Genomic DNA, 19,774 nt, shown 5'->3' with positions numbered 1-19,774 from the left:
TGTGCCTCTACCACAAGTCAAAAACCAGGGGAGAGGTGTTAAGCAGCACCATCAAGGGTGGTCAAGTGGGCGACCTGAACTTGGAAACGAAATGCAGCACAGACTTCAATAGCCAGTGATCCCTTTTGAGTGCAAAAGTGCCTTTTGGGGAAAGGCCTTCTGAAAACATATTGAAAAGAAAAATAAACCTATATTGATGACCCAGAGTGCATATTAACTCCATGGTATATGGACCTGAATTTATTCTGAGACCGTGAACCTTCTCAAAATGTCAGTGCCAGAGTTGCTGAGTGGAAAAGAAAATAGGGATAGTCCCATCTGTCAGTGCAGAAGGATGCTTTGGTACCTACCATAGCCATTTAATGGCACAGGGCATAAAGTAATTTTAAGTGTGGATCTGCGAAAAACATCACTTCTATAGAAAAAAAAAATAGAAAGCACAGTTTATGCATTTTATTACATTTTCAAAAGGCACAGAAAAAAATAATAGCACCCATTTTGCATATAGACGTGGATATAGATTTAGAATTCTTTCTTTGCTTTTGGATTTACGTGTTTCCAGTAGGCTGTAGGATCCACAGTATTTGTGCATGGGTTGTTTTGTTTTGTTTTGCCCAGTTTCTTTAAAATACCTATAAATTTCAGCAAGGGAAGTGCAAGTATTCATATATTTTATGACACTGTTTGAAAGAACTTACTGTACTACTTCTGAATAATAAGGACTTGTTGCAAAGACACTCTGGCAATAAATAGAGAGTCCCAAGAAAATTATGCACTTACATTTATGCTTTGTGATCCCCACACTTTTGGGGCTGGGATGCAGCAGTCCCTTTAGGCGAGGAGAGCTTTTGCCTTGGGGAAGATTAGGGGAGGGGTCTGAGGTTGGTTCTTGCAGCTCAGTAAGGAATGTTTACTGATGGAGTCGAGTGAAGCCATTATCTTTCTAAACCCAACATTGTGGCAAAATAAGTATTTCTGATTTTCACTGATTTCATTGTGTAAGTAGCACGGGGAAGGGGTGATGGAAGACACAAGTGGGAAAGGAGCTAATTAACCGCTGAAATAACAAGATCTGCGCATCAGATGTTTTGAGCCCCAAAAAAGATTTAATTGACTTGTCAGCATCGCCCAACAAAGAAATAGATCTTTCCTGGGATCCACAAAAATCCCACTGCACACTTGCTTTTATTCAACACACTTTGAGTATAGCAGGAGCATAGAAAAGCTAATTATGAAATCCAACAGAGTAAGTGAGGTTGGTGGGGTAGTTTTGTTCTGCCATGAATAGCAATCTCACAACAATCAGAAGCTGAGATTCCTCAGCTGTGCAGGGCAGTGTCCTCTGCTGGCCAGCACAGCTGTAGAGTTAATGTGCTGTTCTCTCCTGCTGGAGACTGAAGATCTCAGTCCAGGTAGGTCACACACCAGTAATCGTAGCAGAGCTGTATCCTCTCTGCCACTCGGGTTCATTTCAGTCACAATCACGACTGATATTCTATCATGCCCTCATGGATCATGCCTTGTTAAACTCGAATTGCTTTCTACACACCCATGTTCACACTTGAAAATGAGTTCAGCTGCGCCAACCAGGTTTTCAGGCAGATTTTTATCAGCTTCACAAAACCACCACTCCATGAGCAAAGGCAAAGTGTTGGGAAAATGGTTGGTATCGCACTTGAAATGAAAAGTAGTGAGGGAGATCTGCAGAGGAGGGAGCTTGACTGAAAAACTACAAGGTGAAAAACTGCTTCACCAAAGCAAGAGTTAGAATTTTTACAGTTAAATCTTTGTAAAGAGTTCCAATCCTTAATAAGTTTTAATTCATGTTTCCATTTCCAAGATGTTAATTCCCTTTGCCACAAACAGTATTTGTTTTCCCAGCACCGGTCTGGATGTGCTTCCCTCCTAGACTCAGAGAGGTGAATGAAAAATAGTCACTGTCTTAGGGAAACACTGACCCTGCCATGCCAAAGCCTTTGGGGACTCAGTTCTCACAGCAGTGAGATGGAAATGTGGTCCAGTAGACTCCATTTGGTATCTCTTTTCAATTGCGTAACAAGTGCACATCATGGGATCTCTGGATGAAAAGAGCTTGAAAAGTATCTTCTTGGTATTTGTGCCAGCTTTTGAGCTTTGTTAAAGGGTTCAGGCAAATAATCTGCATTACCAGCAGATAGTTGGAAGGAATAGCTCCAGGTCACACTGCTCAGTAGAGCAGTTTTGGTTTGGGCCGGGTTGTTTGTTTGTTTGTTTGTTTTTTACTTAGTAAAAACTATAAAGGTTTCATTTGACTTTTAGACCATGTCTACACTACAACAGCAGCCTCACTGCTGGTAGAGTAACAGTCTGCTGTCAGCTCATAGACAAGATGTAGGGTTTTAGTTTACCATGTGGCTCCAGTAGCAAGGAGAAATCCTGTCCTGTGGCATCAAGAGAAAATGTAACACTTTGTGATGAGTGTGATATAAGTGCTAAGATAAAGGGAGAGAGGGAGAGAGATGGAACTAGTTGTTTCTATTGTAGTTTCTAGCCAAGAGTTGACAGAACTTTAATAAAGTCGCACCCACTGCTGTCACTAGTGATAATGGACCATCAGCATTTCAACTCCAAATTCCTATTGTCAGCTGTTTGAAACTCAGCTGTAAAATGAGACTAAAGTAATGATACAGAGCTCCAGTGGTGGAGCAGTGCATTTTAAAGACACTGAGATTTTTTTTCCCCTGAGTCATGTTTTTCCCTGTTATTATTCACTCCTACATCTAAGAAATAACCATTGTTTATACCTGTAACTTGTTATATTTCGATCAGCTTCAAGAATAGGCAGCAACCAAAAGGCATTGCTTTTCTGAAGGCTTTGGGATAGTCCCTGTGAAATTAGTTGGCTGGCAGAGAGTAATTCCTAGCTGTGGATGGTATTAAAAAATAGAAATACTCTGTTGGCTGTAGAGATAAAGAAACCCAGCAGCCATGGAGGCTGGCCCTTGCTTTAGCAGGGTTTGTGGGACTATCTAAAGAAGCTTGCCTCTGCCTGTACGATATTCATTATTCAAAGAGAAGGATTCAGCCTGCAGGGTTGTTTAATCCAGCACTTTCTCTGAAGAGCTAAGTATGCTTTACAAAAATTCATGATTGTGATATCATGTGCTAAGCTTCATTATCATGAAAAAGCAGAAGTGAACTGCCTCAGATGATTAAGATTTTAAATCACTTATTGTAAACGGCTTAAGGAAACTTTCAGACCTCCTGACTTCCAATGCTGTGTAATGTCTACATGACCACAGATGCCAACACAGACAGCCATGCAGTGATAGCTGGAGTGTGCAAAAATAGCCAGAAATACCCAAGTTTGGTTTGTAGCTGTGCCACTGATGTGCTGTATTGACCATAGGTGAGTTGGTCTCTCATCATCTCTGTTATCCTGTTCCTTAAAATAAGGGTAGCAACACTTCTCTGCCTTTGTAAAACACTTTTTTAGATCAGTGGATCGATATCTCTGTATCACTCTAGGAATTATTACCATCTATAATGATGATAAAAAAAATCCTCTTATCCGTATCACTGGAGCACCGCACAGAAAATTATTCTGCTGTATTGCTAAGTGCAGATTTATATATCAGATACAAAAAAGATGTCAACTGGGTTAATAGCATGCACTGAAAAAACCTGCTAATAACATGTAGAGACAGTTGGATATACTATGAAAATTGTGAAAAAGCTCAAAATGCATTTTTCTACATCTACTAGGCTCCTAATTGTATGATTTTTTAACATCACCAGGCACACGGGACAAGCGAACATTTCTGCAGACATTGATTACAAAGATTGTTTTTTTCACTCTTTCTTTGCTTTAAGAGCAGGTTAGAAAAGAAATAGAGAGTTACACCACGATCAGGCAATTTAATTTCATTAAAATCCATTCTTAACTTTCAGATTCAAGGATATTCTTGATGAATTAGTAAAAGAAAATTAGTATTTGCATCACAATTAATTGCAGGGAAAAGTAAGTGAGGAGATTTTATGCCTTTTTTTTTTTCCTCATAGATATTTACTGCTCCTTTCTCAGCTAAAGTACCATGAAGTGCCAGCTATGGGTACACCCTGGATTAGGGGTCCCCTTCTGAGTTGTATATCAGTAAGTGGTGGGAAACAAGGACAGTGGAAGTGCTGTATTTTAATAGCTCTTCAGAAGCACATCCATGCCTTATTTGTTTTGCTGTAATGTGTTAACATTTTCATTTTTTCCAATCATTATGGCACATTTAATTTAGTTCTCCCTTGCTGAAACTCTTTTGCAGCTGGGAAGGAAGAAACACATCCAAGTGACCAACGTCTCTGCTGGCCTTTGGCCAGTAACTACATCTCAGATTTCCATTACTGCAGCTTTGCAGCTATCCCTCCCCAGAGGGGAAGTCTGAAATGAAATAATTTACTATTTTTTATTCCAACAAGAGGGTCATCGAGGCACTGTTAGATACTGTGGTCTTTGGTACCCGTTTGATTCTGTGTTTGTGTAAATTCCACTTACTGGAGTCTGTACTCTGCAGGGTGGGTAATTGAATGTCCAATTAGAAATGCTTCGAGGGAACCACGGACTTCAGGAAATTTAAAATCTAGGAAACTGTCATCTGGTCAGTAGTCAAGTCAGCAGAGCTGAAGAGCTCAGGCATGGTTACAGGACATGCCTCTTGTTACCTTTATGTGCCTGATATGCATAAACTGAAAAGCTTCACTGTGACTTTTTCAAAACAATTTCCTTTGGGCTGAATTGTTGCACTTGGTCTCAGACCTGTCGTTGTGTGTCTTAAGTAATACTTAATGACCAAACATTGCTACAATAAACAATTTGATGTCTTAATTTGTAGATTAAATGTATTTTAAACACTAAGACAGATTTTTGTATGATGTCTTTATTAGGAAGCTGTTTCCCAGGCTGTTCATTCCTTCAGATTGGTTTGTATTAGCAGAGTGTAGAAAAGGGAAAGTCTACTTTGCAATCTCAGCTGGAAATATTTTAACCCAACTAGAGTTTATTTTTGTCACATTTCAATTTCCATAGCTTTTTATTCAAGCCTTATCTTTTCTTTAAATAGAGGCTTTCATCTCAGAGGATCCCAGATACTCTTTGGAAGAGTATTTGGCAGCTTTTCACTATTGTTTCTTCACAGAAATTGAAGAAAAACTTTGTTTGTGGTGAACTGGGAAGCTGTGGTGCAACCATTCCAGCACCAGCTGCACAGCCACCACACACAGCACTGTGATTGCTCAGGTGTCTTTGAAAATCTCTTGAGTCTTTTTCTGTGTCAGAATGGTCACTGTATATATATGTATATATTCTTCTTCTTTTTTTTAATTGTTTACACCTGCCATTCTTTCATCTCCAGCTCTTTAAAACCATGGTTTTAAATTTCCAAACAATGTCTATGGGTTTTGCATCTCCTTTTGGCTTCACTGAGGGCTTTAAAACCTCTGGTAGACCACAGTAGTTGGATGAGTTTCTTGTGTAGGTATGAACCTTACCTGAGGATTCCATACTTAAAAATGTTCTACTTCACTTGCAGCTTGCAAGTATTGGTGTTGTGTTAGACTGTGCATGAACTGCTGACTGAACATTTCACAACAGTCTAGGAAAGCTTGAGATGGGAAGAATCACATGGAGTAGGAGCTGAAATGGAACAGAGCTGATATTTTTTAAATATTTCAAATATTCAATCACCCAAGCAGCAAGCCTTAGGTTTGGGATTGCACGGATCAAGGAGGAGGCTTATCAAATTTCACACCTTTTTCAAATTTCTTTTTCAGTTTGTGGTGGGAGGGGGGTAAGGAGCAACCCTGAGAGTTTAGTTGTTCTCTCAACAGAGATGGCAGATGTGATAATGTGCTCCAAAACACATCTCCTGTGACAGAGCTGGGTGCCTGCCTCCAATTCCACCTGCAGGAGGAAATTACTTCCAGCAGCCTTTCCCCAGTCAGTTGTTTTTCTGGTGTAGGGGGTGAGAGAGCAGCCTTGGAGAAGCAGCTAAAACTCTTAGACCTCCTTTCTCCCTCCCCTTTTGCTTCTGCCACATTTTGAAACCAGAGCTGAAAAGTAAGTGCAAGATGACTATATTTACAGAAGAATCTAGTTTTTGGTGTGACTAGGTTGCTGGTGGTACAAAATGAAGTCATTGCAAGGCTTTAGCTATATAAATACCCCCTTCTCCACATTTTTTCTCCCAGAGAGCTCCATAGCTCCAGTAAGAAGGGAATAATTGAAGTATCAGGACTCAGTGTGGTAGAACAGAAATAGTTTGCTTGTAGCTATTGGTCTGGAAGACCTCAGCCCACGGCATGCCAATCAATGCCATGTTTCATAGGATGAGGTAAGAGGCTACGAAAATCTTTCTTGTTTCCTTGCACCACGAGGCATGAAATCTGATTAGTCTTGTCCTCTTATAATTGTGATTTACAGCCCTAAAGCTGGCAGTGTGTTCCCAAAAGACCACCTGTGTCCACGCAATACAATGAGTGAGAGTATGCTGGAAAGGGTTTTCCCAACCCTTTAGAAACATAAACAAATGAAATACAGTTTCCTTGGATGTCAGCTTCTGATTAAATTCTAGGTGCCCAACAAAACCATCCTCCTCGAATGCACATGTACCCCATAGAGGAAAATCAAGGTCCTGCCATTGGCCATGGCAGAGAATACAAGGATCCCAGAGCAGAATTTCTGACCACCTTAATTACGAATGCAAGTGATAGAGTTAAGTAGACCTATTCCTATGATACAGACTTAGCTCTCCTCTGGTGTGGCAGTCTGGTTAAGAAGGAAAGGACTTCACAGTTCACACATAATAAAATGTATAATATCCCATACTTCATGCATAACATAATGTATACACACACATAATAAATATACAAATTTTGTGTGTGAGTGTCCAGTTTTGGTAGCTTAAAAATAACCCTTGAATATGAATACATGTAGCAATGTCTGGAAAGATAGTTAAATGGAAATATAGCTAGAGTTTAATTGGGGGGGCTTGATGGTAACCACTGAAGGTCTGGGTTTTCAAATAATTTAGAAATAACTTTGTTTACTGAATTTTTGCCATGGTTATTGAGGTAAATTGGGTATTTACTGTGCAAATGGCCACTGTCCATTGGTGGGAAGTGGCCTGCTGACTGGAGATAACAAGGGGACCTAACCTTGTAGCCTCTGGCTGGCAAACCCTAATTAAAATGCAGCCCCATCCTCTCTGTGGAATGCTGTTTCCAAATGCTCATATTCAAGCTGCATAACCTCATTCATCAGGCATTCCCCTTGCCCACAGAACAAGTCTCTTTCAAACTGGTACAGAAATCTGCTACGAAGGTCTTTTTGCTCCGTGACAAAGGCAACGGGACCCATGCAAAAGGTTTTGGGCTGAGGAGTGAGGAGGAAGGCTTTGCAGTGTTGTTGGGCACCGAAAGTCCCCAGCAGCTGAGCTCTGTGGTTAAAAAGAGAAAAAGCTTAAGGGAGGGAAGGGAGAGTCTGCTTTATCTTGAGAGGAATGCAGCCTTATTTCTCTGCTGATTCACATTTCTTTTGAGACCTGCTAATTGCAACATCTCTCAGTAAGTTACTTACAGCAGAACTACTGGGGAGAAATTGTGATAAATGCATAAACTGTGTCTTATTGATTTTTGTTGACTTTTTACATGCTTCTTATGCATTCGAACCCTCCATTCAGTAATTGTCACTATGGTACACACTCCTGGATAATGAGAGCCAAAGAAGCGAGTGAAGCATTCTTGACCATTATCAACAATATTATTCAAGGCTCTGTATGGGGTTCCTTGCCTGCCCTCCAGTATATCTCTATTTGTGCTCATCCCCCATTGAATTTGCAAGACGAGAAATGAAAACCCTTGGTGTTATTTCCTCTGTTAATGGTAATAATAGAAATGGTATTAAGAGAGATTACTGTGAGACTGATGGTAAATTTGGGCCTCTTTAATTTTAGTGCACAGCAGCAATATGGAATCTAAGCAGAGGTACTGTGGTTTATTCACCTTTCTACTGCACATTTTGTCTAGATTGCTGTACAGAAAGCTGGTTTGTTACATCATATTCTGTGACAGAAATTTGTTGCTGAACAAGATCAGTATAACAACATGTAGTGTGGCTAAACAGTAGTAAGACATCATCAGCTGTTTTGTTACCTAAGAAATACGTGAAGTTTGGGTAAAAGAATTATGACTTCTGATTTTATGATGCTCACCTATCAGCCAGAGGTACGTAAGACAGCTTAGGTTCTCTTGAATCAAGGGCCTTTGCAATAAAGAGGAAAAAAAATACCACATGATGCAAAAATGCATTGACTTTATTTTCATGACTAGATGTAGTGCTTTTGGGTAATGATCAGGCATTGCTTTCTCTTACTGTTGTTTGATTAAAATGTGAATACAGTCTTGACTTGATAATCTTACCAGGTACACACAGAACTAAAAAGAAAAGGTATTTTATGCCTCAAATTGATTTGCATAAACCAAACAATCTGTTGCTTGTTGGATTGCAAAATGGTTTATTTTGCCCATTGGCCACAGGGGCAACAATATTGTATTTTTGATGCCAGAATGTAGCTTTCATGCATTAGCTCTCAAATGACAATATGCTTTAGCCTCTCAGTGCTTAGATCTGCTTCATTTGGAAATCTTTTAAGTAGTAATAATAATAATGTTTTGAGGAAATTGAGTGGAACACTAAATTATTCTCTGAAACCTAAGTTCAAACTGTGCAAGGCTAAGGGAGCTGAAAATCAATGCACTTTTAAAGTCATTAGAGATCACAAGTGAAATAAGTCTGTGTTGCTTTAGCTAAGCTTTTAGTGTGCCATGGTATTATTACAAAATCAGCCTGAATCTGCATTAATTTCACAGTCTTTTTCTTTAAGATGCCCAAGGGTGCATGAAGAATAAAATGTAAATCTCAGGAGGCAGTGTTTTTATTAGCCAAAAGGGCAGTGAGTCATGCACTAAAAAAGTTGAACTGTACCATGCCCAGTGTAGGTATGGCCGACAGTAGTAAAAGGGTGGAAAAATAGCCCAGGCATTAGCCTACTGGCTTTTCATTATGATTTAAAAGGCTGAGAAGGAAAAAAAAAAGTGATTTTTCAGGTGTTCATGCACATAGCTTCAGAATTGTTCAAGATGGCGATAGCTTTAGAATTACACTTGTACCTAGGACTCGGAGAAACAAAAATAGTAAAGATTTTTATTTTTGTCATTTTCTTAAATGTTGAGATTCCACCTACATTACTGAATTTTGTCTGAGTCTTTTCACACATAGTCACAGGCTACACAGTGGAGTTTTTCTCATTCTAATTTGTATGATCATTCTTGGTGCATCACAGTAATGTGTGATGTAATGGACCCCTGTATTAAATTCCCAATTCAGCTGTCGGTAATGCCAGTCATTTATTCACAGTTTACCTGCACAAAAGCAAGCAATTGTTAATGCATGGTCTGAATAGACTTAACTATGCAATCCAAAGGCTATGTAAAAGCCTTACTTATTTCAAACCCTGTGGCTAAAGAACAGAAACAGAAACTAAACAACATGAAAAAAAAGCCAAAACCAAAAACTAAAAAAAAAAAAAAAAAAAAAAAAAAAAAAAAAAAAAAAAAAAAAATCCAAACAAAAACCCTTCACATCACCCATCCCCACCTAATTTTTTTTCTTTCATCTATGGTCAGATTAGCAAGTCAGCACTGTCGATAAATAAACTAGAGAAGTTGTTTATTTTTATGTACTACTGAGAACAGTGTCGTCTTGTGGCCGTTCTCGTAGACTGTGTTGGTTTAACAAGCGTCCAACCCTTTTGTCTTGTTGTTTTTTGTCTTTCCTGCTCCCTGTCCCCTTGTTCCCACAGGCTGTGCGTTTGTCACATTTTCTACAAGGGCAATGGCACAGAATGCAATCAAAGCCATGCACCAGTCTCAGACCATGGAGGTACAGTACTGTATCATTTGCCCTTTCTTTGTTTTCTTTGTGCAAATGATTGCGAATGGTAAAGCCATGCTCTCCTGGATCAGATCAGACACATGACAATCACAGATTTAAATTTTTTACCAGCTCACTCTACTTGTCTTTGTGAAGCTTTATTTTTCTTAATCACCTGAAAGCGCACAATGGGGTGGCTGTGTGGTATCCAAACACAGCTCTCTATCCTGTTTTCAGTGGCATTCAGCAGAAAATAAAATGCTGTGAATACCACTCCTCAGTCGTACTCAGAGTATAACTGATGAGTAAATTATCTCTATTTTTAGCACACATACCCCCTCGAAGAAAAATCTTAGTTTCTTTTAAATAGATTTCTAAGTGTTGTGATTTGCACTACTCTGAGAAAAAAAACTCAAGAGATTTAACGTGGCCACGCTGAGTTACTAGTGCATGTGTTTTTCTGCAAATAGAATCTCTTTTTAACTTAATATAATTTTGCCTTCTTCATGTAGCCAATAAAAATGCTAATGATGACAGAGCATGTTGAAGTGTGGCACTTCCTGCAGAGCACCGTCGTGGCTGGCCCCTCGCAAGCAAGATTCTTTATTCCCTTCCGAACTGCCTCTATGGCCTCGGATTTTATCATGATGAGCAGCTCAAAACTTTAAACTTGTTCACTTAATGTGACTGTAGCTGCAGGCTAACGATCCGGTCGTTGGAGTGGTTATCGAATGCCACGGCTTGTCTGGCAATCTCAAAACTTTTTTCAGTCTGTGATTTTTGTCATGGTCTTTCAGAATTTTGCACAAAAAACCGCACAAGTATGAAATCTTTACTTACTCTGGATCTTCTAGCTTATCATTGGAGAGTGCATGTTATACTGTATTATGTATACTGTATCTTCGTGTAGTGATGATTTTTCTCAGAGGTGGCATTGATGTTATGTGCACTTGTTTCTTTTTTTTTTTTTTTCCTTTTTATTTCTTTTTCCACCAGGACCTTTCAATTTTTTTTTATTTATTTTTTTTCTCTCAGTGATTTTCCTTTGCAATGCTCTAGTCTCCCAAAGCATGCTGGGTGCTAAACAATCATTATTGCGTCATGTCGTTGAGCTGCTTTGTGTAACGAGCCAAGGGGGGAGACCAGGGGTGGGAGGGTGGACAGAGGAGAAGGAGCAGAAGATAAAATTCCAGCTAGTGCATGAAACTGTCACTAACTGTTTCCTGTATAGTACAAGTAATGATATCGGCATTGCAAAGCTATTGTCTTTCCAAACATCACGTTTGAATTTGGTTGAGCTTCTTTTATAATCAATGTGTTTTCTTTTCAGTGCAATGCATTTTTAGACCCTGGGTATACAGTTTTAGATGAGAATCTACCAATGAGATGAGAATAATTGAAATTATATTTACTAGAAAGCTGCTGTTATACAGTCTATGCAGTCTGATAGTATATATTATGAAAAAACTGCCACTTTGAGTCTCAAAATAATACCTGTAGTAATTTGTCTGCCATGCACTGCTCCTTTAATTCAGATATATATGTTTTGATGGGTTTGATTCCAAGTAAAAAGGAAATGTTTATTGGTAATACTGTGTTTTACCTATATTTTCCATGTGTTTTAATGTATTTTTCTGTCTAGCAAAATGAATTTTACACAGCTCTACTTCAGAAGATGGTAAAATTAAAGACATAACACCTCCCAGACAAATTCTCCCGTTCCTCTGTTGTATGCAGCGCTCCAAAAGAGGCTGGGTTTTGACGGGATAATCCTAGTGTCATTAGTTCTATAGAATCTTGGATCAATTCTATAGACTCTTGGACCAAAATACTTCTCAACACCTTTAGAGACATCATCACCGAGATCTCCATATAGGCAAGGCAATTCCAAATATTTTGCACTTTGAATATCTGGGTCTTTGTGTCAGTTGAGCTTAGGCTGGGAGTCCCTTCTTGGAAAGAGGCCGTACACGCTCCCTCTCCATGAGGGAGGGACTCATTGGAGGCTGTACCTGCTGCCCTGACAAGACACAGGAAAATATGAAGGCAGCACAAATTGTTGGGAAGAAAATGGCACTAAATGATATGGATATACCATGCCATTGAAAGAGGAAAGGAAATGCACCTTGTGTATGTGCTGGAAACCTCCTCTCAAGATAGAAAATGGAAGTGCATAAAACAGAAATCACCCTGTAGGCAAAAAAAATAGATATTGCTCACTTTTGCCAAGACTCCTCTAGTAGAAAGTTAACTTGGGTTGACTGGCATTAAATGTCAACTCTCAGCCTGAAACAGTCATCCTTGGACACTTTTGTTTCATGTTCTTTTGCAAACAAAAGTGGACTTAGGGGACCATGTATAGTACACAATTGTATTTCAACCCAATTACTACAGATTTTTTTTTTCTGATTTCATTATTTTCACTTCTTTAGCACGCATCATTGACCGAGATGAATTTTCAAAGTGGGCTAAGAAAGAACAATGGGGATGTTAAGTCCAGCTGAACACGTCATATAATGATACATTCTCTTACTGCTCTTTCCACCTGACTTACTGACCTGATTAAATCAACTGATTTAAAAAATATAATTGCTGCTCTAGAGTGTTTGCTTTTCTATCTCATTTCTGTGGAGGTTTTTTGTTTGTTTAAGGCATTCAAATGCAGCATCAGTAGAAGACACTAATTTGTTATCATGGAGTAAATTTGATACAACAATAACAACCCTTTTCTCATATAGAGCCACTTGCTAGATATAATTTCAGTCTTCAGAATGTTTGCTTTCTTGAAAATGATGAAGTGATGAAATATAGAGCAGACAGTGAAAAAAAGGAATTATAGATTCATAAATTGCAGAGATATTGTTTTTATACAATTTACTGACATTTAAGCATTCATAAATATGTCAGCTGTAGTGTCGAGTGCTGAGCTGCTGAACTGAAAACTGAAATAGCCATATAATATTTCTTCCTTTGATACTCATTTCTATTTCTTTGGAAATAGACTTTATTCTCCTGTACATCTAAGTAGAAGGCAGTAAGTTTCAGTTGTTCTTAACCCGGTGTTACCAAACCTTGTAATAAATAGAAACAACTTGCTTTTTTTTATTAGAAAAACCCGAAAAATCTCTCTCGTACTCTCCACCCCCTGGCTCCTTTTACTTTTTTTTTTTTTTTAATTATCTTATTTTTAATATTAGTATAAAAATCACTAGAGAGAGGTAATTGTGTAACAAGCCAACTCCTCCATAATCTTTATTTGATTGCTGGAGTGTTATGTATCTCCTTTCTCTCTCACTGAAACACTGAAAGACCTTTTTACAATGAAACACACAGGAAAGGAATTGGAGGTGGAATAATAAATCACAAGTGATGATTTTCCAAGATAATTCTAAAGGAATGGTGTTGATGAAAGATCTTCATACAAGAGATATTGTTATTGTGGTTTATTTCATCATTTCATCTGATGATTGTGAATATTTTTATTATTTGTCCTGGTGTGAGGTTTTTCAGAGGAAAAGGTACATGGCTGCTTTTTGTAAATAATCAAGGACAGGATCTTTTCTGAAGATGTTCACAGTGTTGTGAGGGCAGCCACAGGAAGAATTAGGTTAAGTGTAACCCTGCTCCGCATCCCACGCTATACACTTTGTCTAAAGCACTGCTGTGTTTTTTGGACTTGAGTCACTTATCACTCCTACCATTGTGTTCAGATTGAAGTTAGACAAGAAATTAGTATAACAAAGCATGGCGGGTGGAGGGAAGTTATTCATTGGATCCTATGAAGTTGAAAAGCAGTATGAAATGGATTGACAGTTTCTATGACTCATAAAATGCTTGAATTAATTTGAAGAACTGAATCATTGCAGTATATAGTTTGCTTCCTTGATTTGAAAAAAATGAAGACTTGAAAAGTTAAAATACGAAACATTTCCTAGCATGGAAAAGAAACACAGAGAAATCAACAAAGACATCTTTCATAATCACATCTCGTTCTCTCAGTGACTTTGCCCAGGAATGCATAATTTGAAGTCCAAGGGTAATTTCAGCTTACCTCAAAAGTCCATCTGGTCTTTGACCTCCTACTTCTTCCCTATAGTCCCTCAGACATGGGTGAGGCGTAGGCTGCAGACCAGATCTCTAGTTCTTTCTTACAGCTTCTCTATTTCCTAAGGCGTCTAACAGCCCTCCCATATCATGTAACAAGAGGCTGATAGAAGCAATAGAAGAAATGGTGGCAATCAGGAATGGGCTGCTATCACCAGAACTAGTCACCTTTGGTCTGCATCCTGCCCTTTGTTCACATCTCAAGGGTGCTTGATACAAAGCGTGCCTGGGAGCGGACCACAGGTGGGTGAATTGACTGGGGGTCCTTGACATGAAAACTCACATCAGCAGCTCACTGATGATGGGTAATGCAGTGAGGCTGCTGCTCACAGTCTGTTTACACAGGGAACACAAGGCAGTGTAGGGCACACAAGCCCAGCTGCACTGAGTGTGACTGCACAGCCAGACCGTGGTGGCAGGGCGGTGTTGGCTGTGTGGTCCCTGGCAGCAGAGAGGTTGGACACCTCTCCCTTTGGCAATGCCTTGAAAACAGACTGCAGACAAAGCATCACGTCCATCTCATCAGCGGTGAAGCTTAATTAAAGCAGACTGGTACACTTTGCTGTCTCTGGCAGCGATTTTGATAGCTGGAAGGAAAAGAGAGCCTGAGGAAAGGTGCTTTATAAAAAGAACCAGGGAATCAATAATTTCTTCATGGCCTCTTTTCCTAAGAACCTGAAAATCTTAGTCCTTGCGGTCCTACAAATGCCAGTCACAAAGAGAGGCTGAACGACGTGGTCGTGCCATTTCCAGTGGCCCTACAGGACATGGCTGAGCTCAGGGTGTGAGGATGACTCGGTGTGATTTAACCCTTCTGTCTTTCCTGATCTGTCTGACCACAGGGCTGCTCTTCGCCAATCGTGGTGAAGTTTGCTGACACCCAAAAGGACAAGGAGCAGCGGCGTTTGCAGCAGCAGTTGGCTCAGCAGATGCAACAGCTCAATACTGCCACTTGGGGAAACCTCACAGGTCTTGGAGGACTCACGCCACAATATCTAGCTGTAAGTTCATTGCAGAGGCGGTGGCTGTGTTATACTGTATTTATTTTAGAACCGTGGTAAGCCATATAGTAAACTCCCTGCAATAAATTGCTAAGCCCTCCAGGATACGTAGTGTGTCTTCTGGGTATGTTTATCACATGGACTAGAAATAAATAACAAGGAATAGAAACCAGATAAGCATTTAGAGATGTGTCAGTGTTGTCAAAGGCAAGCATCTAAAGTACCCTCGTGCTGCAAAATAAATCATAGATTCATAGAAAGGCTTGGGTTGGAAGGGACCTTAAAGATTGTCTAGTTCCAACCCCTTCACCATAAATAAAATTTGATTTCATTAGTTTTATTGGGTTTTTGAATGTTAGAGTCTGGTTTTTATAGCTGGAATAAAATTTAAGTTCTTCCTTAGGGGAGGACAGACAGGCAGCTCAGTATGGCCTACAGTAGAGGCCATATCTATATGGTGCAGCCTCTAAACTAGAATGTTGTGGATCAATCATCTAATTGTCCACATTTTCATTTGGGAATGGCTTTTTCTTTAATGCATGGTCCTGTCAATGCTAAACATGTGTGGTTCATACAGCCTCATACAGAAAGTGAAGGTGGCCAGGAAAAGCCATTTATTTCTCATAAATTTAAAATTATATTTTCCTTGGTCCATTTGTAAGATGAGAATGAGGTGTTAGCTGCTGTCCCTGCTGGAAAATCTGTCTTAGGTCATGGGTGGCCAAGAGAGACTGCCCTGCAGCTCAGCTGAGAGGGAACCTCTGCCTTTTGTGGCTCTGGAGTTGAGACGTTTGGCTGAGGAGCTTTTGGATAACTTGAGAGTTCCTGATGCTTCTGAGTTAGACAAATAGAACCCTATGAAGTACAAGGCCAAGTGCCTTGTCCTGAACCTGGGTTGGGGCAATCCCAAGCACAAGTACAGGCTGGGAGGAGAATAGATCAAGAGCAGCCCTGAGGAGAAGAACTTGGGGGTGTTGGTGGATGAGAAGCTCAACATGACCCATGGATGTGAGCCTGCAGCCCAGAAAGTCAGTCATGTCCTGGCCTGCGTCATGTCCTGGCCTGCATCACAAGAAGTGTGACCAGCAGGTTGGGGGAGGTGATTCTGCCCCTCTCCTCTGCCCTCATGAAACCACACCTGGAGTGCTGCGTCCAGCTCTGGGTCACAGCTCAACATAGGAAGGATGTTGAGCTGCTGGAGTGAGTCTAGAGGAGGACACAAAGAGGATCAAGGGGCTGGAGCACCACTTCTATGGAGACAGGCTGAGAGAGTTGGGGTTGTTCAGCCTGGAGAAGAGAAGGCTCTGGAGACACCTTAGAGTTTTCAGTACCTAAAGGGGGTCTCCAAGGAGTTTGGAGATGGACCTTTTACAAGAGAATTTAGTGACAGGACAAGGGGTAATTACTTTAAACTGAGAGAGGGCAGGTTTAGACTAGGAAGAAATTGTTTCCTGTAAGGGTAGTGAGACACTGGCATGGGTTACCCAGAGAAGTTGTGGATGCCCCATCCTTGGAGCTGTTCAAGGCCAAGCTGGATGGGGCTTGGAGCAACTTGGTCTAGTGGAAGGTGTCCCCGCCCATGGCAGGGGAATTGGAAAAGGATGATCTTTAAGGTCCATTCCAACCCAAACTGTTCTAGGATTCTATGATTCTATGAAATATATGTATCTGTATATATGTACCAGGTATGCATAAATACATAATTTGTGTGCATACAATGCTTTGGTATAGTGTTATAAACAGCAATTTACCCAGCAATTAAAAATATGTATTAATACTGAGGTAGGATAATTAATACTGAGATAGGCTAAATTAATATATACAAATACCAGTCTAATGAATATCTGTGTGCTTGATTCATAAAGATAATAAAGAAAAAACTGAATTCACAGAGGTGGGGGAGAATGGACTGTGATTGACAGAGATGAGTTATGGTAACTACCAGACTACAGAGGGTTGTAATTAGTCACACTATGTTGGTTTAAATAGATTTAACACCTGGTTGTTAAAAAGAATAAATTGATTAATTGTTTTAAAGCAGCCATGTTATTGAGTTTCCCTTGTGTCTCTGTGTTTCTTAATAGAGATTAGACATTAATATGGATTTACAGCATTGACTCTAGGGATGTTCATTCCAACAGCAGACAGAGGCAAGAGACTATATAAATGTAAAGGAAAGTAGAAATACTCCAAATGTGAAATGATAGCTCATTTTAGTTTTATCTTCATTTGTTGCATTACTGTCAGATAGATTGCTGTGTTGTGTTGTTCATTTGCAGCTTCTGCAGCAAGCAACTTCCTCCAGTAACTTGGGTGCCTTCAGCGGCATTCAGCAAATGGCCGGTGAGTTAAAAACCATTTCACTTTGCTCCAGCTATGTTTTGTATTCTTAAGCGATTGAATTCTGTACCTCTAATAATCACATTGTCGGGGGCGGGGGGCATGTTGTTTATTAAATGTGGCAGATGTATTGGCAGGGGACAGCTCGTGGTTCAACGTCAATAGAAACACTTTCTCCCCTCTTTCAGAACTGAAATTAAACCCAGTGCTCCCAGGTTGTGCAAACAGTTTGTCTTGCATTAGTCACCTGCCATTTGGCCAAAGTAACCAATTGTAAATTGCAGGAGAGCTCTTAGTCCCTGCAGCCGTGTCCTGCCCTATGAAAAGTGTCAGGAAAGCAACAGCAGGATTACATTCTAATTTCCAGTGAGATTTCTGTGTCCTGAAAAATCAAATTAATGGCATCCCTCAAACATTTTAATAATAGGTGGTGAGGAAAAATGTTCTGACCTTTTTAATGAAACCCAAGATTACAGGCCTACCTTCAGCATGAATTTTCAGGCTCCTTTTATAATCATGGAAAATTAACTGGGTGCCTTTTTGACTTTGGAACCCTAGTCGGCGAAATTACACAACAGAGATTTTATGTAAAAGTATAATCTTTAGTCTGGAGGAAAAAGAAGAAAGAAAGGAAAGGGGAAAAAAGAATCAAAGCGTGAGCGGATTTGAAAGCCAGCTAGTTGGAGGGTTTCTTAGTAATGAGCTGTGTGCCAGTAGTAACTGATGTGTAGTGATTAGCAAAAGGTCACTCCCACTGTGTGACCTACCATGCTGATATCCTAACTTAACATGATGCTAGAGAAGGCAGCATGTGCAGTAAATCAGAGCACAGATGCACATTATGCCTGCCGCGAGGAACTGTTAAAAAGCTTTTTTTTCTTGTTACAGGGGAAAAAAAAAAGAATCACAAAACCCCTAAATTGCTACATTAGTTTATTTTAATCATGAACCCACTGAATCAATGAGATACAACATTGTGCTTGCTTCATCATCATAAAACAAGGGCTAAAATATTCAGAAGTCTTTATGAACACCATTTTCTCATTCTTTTTTTATTCCTAGTCTTTTGCTTCTTCTCGTTCTACTTTGAATGAAGCCTGAAATTCTGTAACAAGTATAGATATACCTCACTGTATAGCTATACCCCACAGGTATTCTTTGCTCAATCGTTACATTATGCCATTATTGCAGTGACATCAGAGACTAATGTGAACCTGCTGTCTGACAATATAAATTGGCCTACAGATGACAATATCTCTGAATTATTCTCTCTTCCTCAGACCTGCTGGCAGTGCTTGCTGCTTCTATTATGTTACACTTGCAATCTAGCATTTTTTTCATCAAAAAAATGTATCTTAATATGATAAACAGAACAGAACGGGTCAGTAACAGTTTTATACTTGGCAGTTTTGGAAGTGGTTTTGAGCTCAGAGATTGTGTTTTAATGCTTTCATATTCGGTTAGGTCTACCAAATGAAAGAATTGAGACACCAAGGAAAAATAATGTGATATCTATCGCATTATGAGCACCTTAGAAGTTTTTGTTTGTCTGGTTTTCACTGGTAGTGTAGATTCACCTCTGTCTTCAAGAACTCTGTTGAAACTAAGGATTTTAGTCAAGTAACTTCAGGATGGGCTCTCAATCCATGCTGTGATTTATTCTCTGAAAATCATATGGTCTTGAGACGAGGAGAAAGTCATCTTAAGAAATCACAGTTGGCACATCATTGTTACTCGAGGGATATACCTTCTCGGCTACAAATTAGATTGCTAGTGCCCTCATCTATGGGATAATTTAATGACTGACTGCCTTTCTTGGAAAAATGTATTTTATAGCTTATATTTATGTTATCAAAACAGCTTGAAGTTCACTCCTTTCTTTCCCCAAAACATGTAACTTAAATGTTTATGTTCAAGGTAAAATTATTGATACTGAATTGTTCTCTGAGCTGCACCTCTACATGAAAGTGCCAAAGACTAAGCACTATTTCATTGTTAGAACTGGGAGTTCATGTTCTCTTCTCAGAAATCAGGCAGTATTATGTCATGCAATGCATCCAATATTAACAATTTGTATATTATGTTTTGTGAAAGGAATAGAAAATACTCCTGTGTTTGCAGCAAGAGCTTACATTACCTGCTGAAGCTGTCTTTGAACATTTGTAAAGGCCCACAGTTTTTTAACTTAAGATGTACAGGTTCATTTTACAAAAATTAATCTAACATGTAATTTTATATTGCATATAGTTTGCCTTTTGATATAACATTTCCAAGTGGGGAATAAAATCTAGACACAGTTGAGTAAGGTGCTAAAGAAGATCCATCATTGCTGCTTTCAAGTTCTTTGAACTTTGTGTTTGAGGGGTGCAGC

At 39.5% G+C, this 19,774-nt stretch overlaps 1 protein-coding gene and 1 long non-coding RNA gene across 16 annotated transcripts in view; both read left to right on the top strand.

The window, feature by feature from the left end:
* LOC135415034 (uncharacterized) overlaps positions 1 to 19,774 on the top strand; it is a 621,260-nt gene that overhangs the window by 376,809 nt on the left and 224,677 nt on the right. The window lies entirely within an intron of this gene.
* CELF2 (CUGBP Elav-like family member 2) overlaps positions 1 to 19,774 on the top strand; it is a 558,920-nt gene that overhangs the window by 489,012 nt on the left and 50,134 nt on the right. For all 15 annotated transcript variants that reach the window (XM_064656529.1, XM_064656521.1, XM_064656523.1 and 12 more), the window contains 3 exons: positions 9,888 to 9,967; positions 14,905 to 15,063; positions 17,343 to 17,406. In XM_064656529.1, the coding sequence (XP_064512599.1) occupies positions 9,888 to 9,967; positions 14,905 to 15,063; positions 17,343 to 17,406 (303 nt within the window). The remainder of the gene's footprint in view (positions 1 to 9,887; positions 9,968 to 14,904; positions 15,064 to 17,342; positions 17,407 to 19,774) is intronic.

The sequence above is a fragment of the Pseudopipra pipra genome, chromosome 5 (genome assembly GCF_036250125.1).
Source record: "Pseudopipra pipra isolate bDixPip1 chromosome 5, bDixPip1.hap1, whole genome shotgun sequence".
NCBI classification, from domain to species: Eukaryota; Metazoa; Chordata; class Aves; order Passeriformes; family Pipridae; genus Pseudopipra; species Pseudopipra pipra.
Note: the sequence above shows the minus strand (reverse complement) of the source record. Positions and strands in the feature narration are given on the sequence as shown.